This window comes from Miscanthus floridulus, chromosome 17, assembly GCF_019320115.1.
Source record: "Miscanthus floridulus cultivar M001 chromosome 17, ASM1932011v1, whole genome shotgun sequence".
Classification (NCBI taxonomy): Eukaryota; Viridiplantae; Streptophyta; class Magnoliopsida; order Poales; family Poaceae; genus Miscanthus; species Miscanthus floridulus.
Window position 1 is genome coordinate 69,458,657 of NC_089596.1, and position 9,739 is coordinate 69,468,395.

The 9,739-nt window shown below is 40.7% G+C and overlaps 1 protein-coding gene across 1 annotated transcript; it reads left to right on the plus strand.

The window, feature by feature from the left end:
- Positions 1-463: 463 nt before the first annotated feature.
- LOC136515759 (two-component response regulator ORR29-like) lies at positions 464-3,159 on the plus strand. The gene is made up of 5 exons (XM_066509262.1): positions 464-578; positions 814-969; positions 1,572-1,700; positions 1,804-1,880; positions 2,899-3,159. The coding sequence occupies exons 1-5, from the start codon at positions 464-466 to the stop codon at positions 3,157-3,159; spliced, it is 738 nt and encodes a 245-aa protein (XP_066365359.1).
- The last annotated feature ends 6,580 nt before the right edge of the window (positions 3,160-9,739 follow it).

A 9,739-nucleotide genomic window follows, 5' to 3' on the forward strand; every position in this document is an offset into this window, starting at 1 on the left:
ACAATCTTTTGTGATTTTTTACACAATAAACAAACAGTTGACTACTTTGGAAGTAACATAGGCCAGATATTTTGTAGACGAGATTAAAAATCTATAGTGACAAACGCATATGTTTTCATTAGTCAATGAGGCACGATGGCACACCATCCAAATGGTGCAGTCTCAACCCGTTTTTGCATCATCATATCTACAATTATATCTCTAGGCTAGAGTAATTTACTCATGACTCAAATTTGTTTTATTTCAACTTTGTAAAGAAGTTTTTCCCTTTTTATACTTCTTATTGTATCTCGTACTTGTCATTATCTATAGTATTTTAAACAAGAAAAGGAGAGGGGAGGGGTGGGGTGGGGTTTGGCATGAAACATTGGTTAGACATTGTTTGTTTGTAAATAGATACCCTGTGCTTCTAATCCTTTGTGAGATACCTAAAGTACTTCGGTCCTAATAACTTCAAAAGCTCATGGATGAAAGAACGAAGTTATGCCCTATTAATGGGCTCAGTGTCATCATTGTTGACCAAGATAAACATCATGCTAATTCTGCAAGGACCATGCTTTGTCAAGTCAATTTTCAAGGTAAGTTCCTTCCATTCTGATTTGGAAATGTACAATCCATGGAAGAAAATCCCTAATAAGAAAATAATGTTATATGCCTTTTTCTACATGTGCGAAACATAGCTTTCTAACATAAATGATTTGGCATATAGCAATGTATACTTGTGAAGTTCCTAAATTTGTTTTCATTCTAAACTATTTTTGGATAGAAGTTTCCTTCCACATACAGCGTAAACCTTTTTTCTCTCTTTTTCAGCAACAGCATATACAAGTCCAATAGAAGCACTTCATTTTCTCGAGGGTCATGCACAAGAGGTTGATGTCGCTTTTGTAGCATTGCATATGGAAGAGATACATGGTTTTCAGTTCCTTGACATCGTTAGAGAGGCTCATAAAGATATTCAAGTGATTAGTAAGTGCCAATTTCATTCCTAACTGTATATCCAATTCTTTCTAATGTGTGTATTCCCATTTATTTCTTTGATATGCTTGTTATTCTCTATTTCTTTGGATGAACCTAGTAACATGTCCTAAATTTGAACCAGTGATGTCAAAGGAGGCCACACTAGATACAATGAGAAGATGTGTTGAGCTTGGTGCACGGTTTCTAGTGAACAAGCCTGTTGATGCCAACACCATACATAACATCTGGCAACATCTTGACATAAAAAATCCAGGGATGGACAATATTGTGCATTTATTACAAGGTTCAAACCAATGCAAGTTACTAATAGTTCTACTTTATTAGTTGATAGAAAATTTAATTGTTGCAACTTCATCTGAATCAAAAGCATACATATTTAAACCACTAGCAATGTTTTACCATATTAGTAGTATTATAATAGTACATTTAAAAGAAGAAAAATATACAAACATAAAAATAGTTAACCTTTCCCGTTACATTTGGACACAACACCACCTGGTAAAATTAAAGGAAGTGGTGTGGTTTGGATTAGTGGGTATACAATGGTTTTGATATACAATTGATATGCGACATTTTGTATACGTGTATAGGTAATGAAGAAACACAAGGAGCAAGTCACCAGAAACATAATAATACTAATAAAACAAAGAAAGGTTATATTTGCTGGACTCCATATCTGCATGGGAAGTTCCTACGTGCACTTGAAATACTTGGAGAAGGTAACAAATTTCTTACTTGTAACATGTCCCTTTATTTCTTTGCATAGAAAGTTCTATTTAGATTAATTTGGATGGTTCCAAACTCTTTGGTCTTATATTTCAGGTGCTTGTCCTAGAAACATAGAGATTATCATGAACATCAATGGTGTTAATCGCAAACATATTGCTTCTCACATGCAGGTATGCCTATAGCAAGTATATTAAGAAAATAAAAAGGTTCAAATATATTACTCCCTCCAAGTTTGGGCAATGTCTAGATAACCTCCTAAACTAATGTTTGGTTATATTTACTCCCCTCAACTATTTTAGTTGGTCTAGTTTAACCCATAACAAGATTTGTCTTTTTTTAATTTCTCTACGCACAAGTTCAATTTAATTTCAAACTTTTGTGTCGTCATAGAGGACATCATATTTTATGTTGAAAAATACATTATGAAATTTTCATCACTATGTTTCATATACTTTTGTATTTCTAGTGTTTTTTATTAAATGTCATAACCTATCGAAATAATGATGAAAATTTATGATGTATCTTTCTAATATAAATTATGATGTCCACTGTCACCTAAAAATTTGAAATTAAAACTTAAACTGTACGTATGGAAACAAAAAAAATCTTGTTAAGTGGTAAATTGGACCAACTGACATAGTTGGAGGGAGTAAAATGAATGAAATGTAAGTTTATGGGGTTATATGGACATTGGCCAAACTTTAGGGGAGTAATTTGAACTTTTTCCATAAAAATGCCTTCACATTTATCATTGTAATAAAAACAAATACACGCCTGGTAATTCCATCCTGAATATAGTTCCATTGACAATCTTAGACATAGTGATTTTCCACATAAGATTCTTGTTTCAGGAGCTACTAATCTAACTGTGAAATTGATCTTTCCATAAGAAATATCAAAAACGCATGGAATCAGGGAAACGAAAGAATGTACTGTTGGATGCAACAAAGTGCATAAAGCGAAGCTCAACATTCAAATCTACAAAGAGTTGTCAAAAAGGCCCTAACACATCCCTTATCAGTCCAGACATTCAACAAGTGGGAATAACAACTGTGAGTCTGTAATGTAGCAACATAACTTTTTGTTATATTAACCAAAAGGCGCATGTGATTGCATTTTTTCTCATGAGATGATCTAATCTTGTAATATTTGGAAGCTTTCTAAGCACTCCTTTTCACTACCATGTAGGATCAAGACATGTTGGATGAACAAGCAAGAAGCTTATATGTGAGCAGCGTGTACACCGCAATGCAAAGATCCATTCAACTTGGTATCATGTATGATGAGTCCCAACATGTTGATGTTTTGTCTAGTGATGAAGCAGCTAAATATGCAATTCTTATCACTGAAGATGAAGCTGCACTACACCACAACACCAAGATTGGCGATGGACGATCTGATGCTAAAAGTGAATATAACGACATACGATATGTCGCTAAAAAGCTATAGCACAGACTTGTGCAAACAAAGTCCTATCGCTAAAAAACTTTAGCGACAGATAGTACTTTTAGCGATAGATAGTTTGTTGCCCTGGATATTTATAGCGATACATAGCCCGCTAATATGATTTTTAGCACATATCAGGCCGATATACAAACTTTAATATATTGCCCATGTCACATGAAGATACACAAACACATATATCACATGTAGATCAATACATATAACATCAGTTTGTCTTGTATATCACATCCAGCAAAGTCAAGCCACCAAAAGAATTACATAAATTCACATCCAACAAGTAATACTAGTACTTTGTGTTTAACATACTAAAGTTTGTGCACACAATCATTTCTAGGAACTCAGAAAACAAAAGGAATGACTTGCCAAAACTAGAGCACATCCATCAGGTTATGTGGAGAATTATTTTCCAGAAACTCATGCCAAAGGCTAGTGCCCAACACTTCCTGAAAAATATAACAACCATGTAGTCAGCAAGTGTAGACAAGTTATGTAAAACTGATGAGTTTTATCATCTAAATAGAAGAAACTTTCAACAAGGTAATGCTCATTTGGCTAGTCCAATCTATTTTCTAATAACTGTAGGTCAGATACAGAACAACACCCAAAATACAAGACACATTCATCCTTTGGGTAGCGCTATAGGCAAAAGGTTCAATACATATTTGGCATCTTCTCCAATAAGACCCAAAAGAGAATTCTTTCTGCAAATGGGTTTCCAGGAGAGAGGATGCCCATATTTGGGTTGTGCCTCCTAGGCAACCCAAAATAGGTCTCCCGTATAGGTACTCTGTTGGAGGCTGATTTTAGGTCTCTTGCTACCCATTTTGGATTTGGGTGTCTATATGGGTTCCCTGTTGGAGACAGTCTTAGTCGCTGTGAAACTCAAATATCAAATCCAATACTAGCATTTTGACTCAAAAAAAATCCAATACTAGCATTACAATAATAATACAATTTCACATTCAGATGTGCAGAGCAAGCAGAACCAACCCCGGCACATGCACCAATCATCAGAGTAAACTAATGTTCTAGCCGTGAACAGCTATCCATCTATCTATCAATAATTGGCTACTTGCCTGGACATTGTGAGCTTTCTTCAAAAATTATAAGAAGTTGGAGTGCTATCTCACTACTACAAATATCCACTTCTATGACGAAAATCTTCATGACGAATTAGAAACCATCGTAAAAAATCGTTTTTTATGACAAAAATTTCGGTTTCATCATAGATCATTGGTGAAGATCCTCGAACCCCTTTATCTATGATGAAATCATGTATCATCATAAAAACATCATAAACAGCATAGGTTTTCGACATAGATCACTCGCGTGACTATTCCTGCTCATCTGTGACTATCTTATTCAGAACTGTGATGAATAGGGCTTCGTCATTGAACTAACTACTAATCTATGATGAACAATATTCGATCTATAATCATGACGCTTCGTCATATATCTCCACAAGGTACTTTCTCCATCCGACGTGTACCTATGGAACCTGTAGTTACTCATCGATGACGCTTACAATTCATCATAAAAGTCTTCGCTCGATCCTTTCTCCATGTGACATGTACCTGTGGGACCCTTCTCCATCCGACTTATAGGACCCAATCACCTTTCTCCATCCCCATCTGACCTATGGGACCCCACGGCTTGCGTGTCACGTGTCCGACTTGTGGGACCCAATGTCTCCATCTGACTTGTGGGACCCGACGGCTTGCATGTCACATGTCCGACTTGTGGGACCCGATGGCACCTTTCTCCATCTCCATCTGACCTGTGGGACCCAACGGCTTGCGTGTCACTTGTTGCCGCCGGGGTTTAATAAATTCAAACTAAAAAACCCATGGGAGCTAGGAGTCAAACCCGAGACCCAGAGCAAGGAATAGACCGCCTTCACCATTGCGCTAGACTCCTGGTTTGTGTTGACATGTCTTTGGAGTAGTATATGTTCTCTGTGTGGATAGGTTGACTTATATATTGGATATATCCCTTGCAAGGGGAAACAAATCTATGACCATTGGACTTGCGGTGGCGGAGGTGGCAACAAAGGATCCCCAGTGAGCTATGGTGGCTCAGGCATCCTTTTCGAGGCTAGGCAGCGAGTCTTCCCATGGAGCGCAGCGACATTGGCGTCCGTGTCCGTCGTGTGTCACGGCAGAGGTGATAGATCCGATCCATAGGTCTCCGTTCTTGCCTTTTCCTATTCAGTTCACTGTTTTGGTCCTTGCTTAAACATGAGGTATACAAGAAACATTGTAGCATTTCAGATCTGGTTAGGCCAATGATGATAAAAAGAACTAGGAGGTGGCACTGGTTGGTTTTCTATTGGCATGCGTCACTTGTAGATCAGTCTAGGCAAACAAACAGGACCTTCCCTTCTGCCTTAAACAATTTTTTCTGTCCAGTGCTTGCTTGATTCTATATTTCTGTTTCGTATGCTCCAGTGCCACCAGTGAGTCCTTATGGTATTTTAAACTTGTAACATATCTGAGGCCACATTTCTGTGCCAATGATGTCTACATTGATGAGGACATGACACCCATGCATATGACCATGTTTGGTGCATGCTATGGGGGGTAGGAGGCCAGCAAGGGTGTCCAAGTCAAGAAGGAAGCCCAAGGCTAATTCAGTTCGAGTCCCCGAGGTGGAGGCCCAAAGCAACTCAAGTTCGAGTTTGCCTCGGCCTCCAGGACCAGTCTGCCTTAAACTGGTCACCCAGGACGCATCCGGACTCCGTTTTCGATGATCCACATGTGGTTGGAAAGCTAATTTAATAAGGAAGCCAATGCAAGTGGTCTCACGTCAAAAGCCCTTCAGAATCAATGGAAATCTCAGTGTCCAGAATCTACCAAGGTGTTGCGACACCGTCTTTTGGTCCATTGGACTGTGTATCATGTTTGGGCCCATTAGGGGGCGCGTCCAGGGGGGTGACGCCCAAGACTCTATAAAAAGCAGCCGTCGCTCTCCTTAGGGTTTGGGTTTTGTTTAGTTCTTGATTTCCTCGTAAAACAGATATTGTTTTGCTTCAACTGTGCCGCCAAGGCTGCTTGCTGTGGACCAGGGCCCTAGTTCGAGATGACATGCTAGAAACTTGGAAACATGATCACATTCCTTCTCACAATTATTTTAGTTTCCTTTGTCTTTGCAACCCCATTCTCCTTTGAGTTGTGTAGGATCAGTTTCAAGCACAATCGACGCCGAGGACGGCTTTTCGTCAAGAAGGGGAGGATGATGAGGACAAGACACCCATGCATATGACTATGTTTGGTGCATGGTATGGAGGGGTAGGAGGCCAGAAAGAGTGTCCAAGTCAAGAAGGAGGCCCGAGGTTAATTCAGTTCGAGTCCCCGAGGTGGAGGCCCAAAGCAACTCAAGTTCGAGTCTGCCTCGGCCTCCAGGATCAGTCTGCCTTAAACTGGTCACCCAGGACACATCCGGACTCCATTTTCGATGATCCACATATGGTTGGAAAGCTAATTTGATAAGGAAACTAATGCAAGTGGTCTCACATCAAAAGCTCTTCGTAATCAACAGGAATTGTCGAAACATGTTAGTGTCTAGAATCTGCCAGGGTGCTACGACACCGTCTTTTGGTCTGTTGGACCGTGTATCATGTTTGGGCCCATTAGGCGGCGCGTCCAGGGGGGTGATGCCCAAGACTCTATAAATAGCAGCCGTCGCTCTCCTTAGAGTTTGGGTTTTGTTTAGTTCTTGATTTCCTCGTGAAACAGACATTGTTTTGCTGCAACTGTGCCGCCAAGGCTGCTTGCTGTGGACTAGGGCCCCAGTTCTTGATCTTGTTCGCCTGTGGCGATTAGTCCTTTCGAATAAACACTTGAACTCCTTCTCATTATCATAAGCCTCATATTTATATGCAATTTCAGAATTGTGTTCATCCCATTCTTGCTTGTGTTCTCGATTCGCTTGCAGGAAAGCCTTCTCGGCGAGGTCAATCGCGTTCGTGTGGTTGACAACCAATGGAGCAGTGGTGTAATGGTTGCGGGGTTCGAATCATTCTTGGTTTGAAGCCTAGATCATGAATGTTGAGTCTCCACCAATCGATGCTATCATACCTTTCGGTGTTGGATGTATTACGATGCAGCTCATATGTTTGCTTTCAGTGTCTTCTCCTTATTGACAACCAAGCTATCCATTTGGTTCCAAACAAGATGAAGCCGTCGAAAGCAAATCAATGCGTTGTGTCCATCATTCACATGACTGAGGCCACTAATATCTAAGCTGCACATGCACTACTACACTCGCACCTTTCATAGCCACATTGTAACCCCTATTGCAGTCCAATTTTAGCCTTAGCAGTAAACTATCGGCAGTGATAGTCATAGCCATCGTTGTCGTTATCTGAGACCGACTCGGATGTTCGCTACACCGTCGTTTTGGCTTATCATCTATCTATGATAAGGTCCTTACTTCCATCGCATTGGACCATGGCTCACCTGTGTGGTTATGCACTAACACCACCGCATGGCTTATGATCCGTCTGTGATTAGATCCTTATTCCATCGCATTGAGGCCCGACCCACCTATGTAGGTGTACACTAACACCACCGTGTTGGCTTATGATCCATCCATGATCACTCCTTGTTTCCATCGTATTAGAGCACAACCCGCCTGTGTCAAGGCGAACATCACCGTCGCTTCAACGAATGAACCGCCTGGTCATAGGGCATCATCACTGTCATGTTATAGTATGATCCACCCGTGATGATCCTTTAATTGGTGTCGGGTTACTAAATGATTCGGTAATGATACACTATTGACCCTAGCCGCATCAAACGAATAGCGGCGGTGATGACAAAGCAACCAACGGCCCATACATCCAACGATGTCATAATTGCTTTCGGTTTCACAATGTATTTACTAATTTAGCTAGGCTTTAATAACTTATTAAACACACACCATATAGATATAATCATTACACATCATTCATCATGTCCACAATGAAGAGTACTTGTTATAATAACAACGCTCGACATTAACATCACAACTGTGTCAACTGATGAATTAACACAAGCAGTACATAGATAGCATAATAAAGGTTATGCTCCCTATAGACTTATTGTTGGTATTTCTTAACACAAACAGAAAGAATCCACAAACGCATGGAATTACCATTGTAGCCTTCACCCGAAAGTATTCAGGGTATCGCATTTTCCATAAGGAACGGAGGTACTTCTTCTAGCTAGTTCATCCAAGGACAACACAAGGGTAAAGTTGGAAAGGGTAGAGATGGATTCCTATGGCTTTTGGGTCTAAGGACAGATAAACTTTACTTTTACTTGCTTACTTTGGGCACCGGTGACCACTGGTATGCCAAGCATTGTCGGCCTATGGCTCTACGTCGTACCCAAACATGGGGGACTACAAGGGACGGATAGGGCTGTCATCACCTACCGCCTACCCCTTAACCATGGGGCACTCGGAAAATGAAGGTAGCCTCTAGCCTAGACACCACATCTACACTATCGACTACTACTCTAGCATTCACAAAAGGTTATCCATCTTTATCAGGGCCTTCTACTAGAGTATCCACCACAGGGATGGATGATGAACCCGCAAACAAGTAAAAGTACAACTTAACTATTCAAAGACTTTGAACCATAAGAATCATGAATACTCACTTAGCAGGAAAACCCATTGAGGCACAAGTATCCATTGTGGTACAAAGCGGGGAGACATTGACAAGCCTAGCTCTTCCCTGAACTCTTCCCTCACATCTCTCCCAAACCAACTCTACTAGCTAGCTAGGGCTTAGGCCCTTTGGAATGATGCTCTAGTGGTGTAGCTCTTGTTCCTTTGTGTGTTGTTCAAATAAGGAGGAGGGAGCCTTTTATAGGTGGAGAGGAGGGGGTATTTGGAAGATGTTTCATCTCCACATGGAAGGCACCAAACCGACCTCCAAGTACATTGAACCTAGGCAACACCACCATACCAACATTGGCCAAGGTGGTAAGCATAAACTGACCAAGCCTCGGGCCAAACGGGGCCAGTGGGGGTGCACCATGACTAGGCTGGATCGAGCCCATCTTTGGTGGGTGAACTTCTATGATCTTTTTTATTTGGCCCATGGTGGGGTTCTACATAGATAAGGTGGTTTAGTTGGAATTAGGCCATGTTCTCCATCCCTTCGGGCCTTGATTCTGCTAGTAAGTGGGCTATCTCCCCTTGGGCTCATGTCAGATGTTTATAAAGTTGCATTTCTTGTATACTTTTAGGCTCTTTTCCTATGTAATCTCGACATGTCCTCCTACAAATGAATAATCACCAAAACTTGTGGAATTGATTAGTTATAAGTCCTAATTCTAAGTTTGGTGTTCTTTTTAGTAGGTTTTATATAAATGTTGGCGGTAAAAATTGTGAGTTAAGGACCGCCAACACTTATGTAAGGTAGATGTGCTCCGCTCCTTTAGATGGCACTCCTTGATCAGCTTGGCAGCCAATGCACGATGGAACCCCTCTTCTTCCTCCCATAGCCATTGCAGGAAAATCATTCAAAAGCACCGAGACTCCAAAACCTACACAATGCAAAGCAGCAGAATTAATA

Coding starts and splice junctions, on each gene's coding strand:
- LOC136515759 (XM_066509262.1), top strand. CDS start 464: ATGGATGAAAGAACGAAGTTATGCCCTATTAATGGGCTCAGTGTCATC. Junction 970..1,571: donor TAAAGATATTCAAGTGATTA/GTAAGTGCCAAT, acceptor ATACGTGTATAG/GTAATGAAGAAACACAAGGA. Junction 1,701..1,803: donor ACTTGAAATACTTGGAGAAG/GTAACAAATTTC, acceptor CTTATATTTCAG/GTGCTTGTCCTAGAAACATA.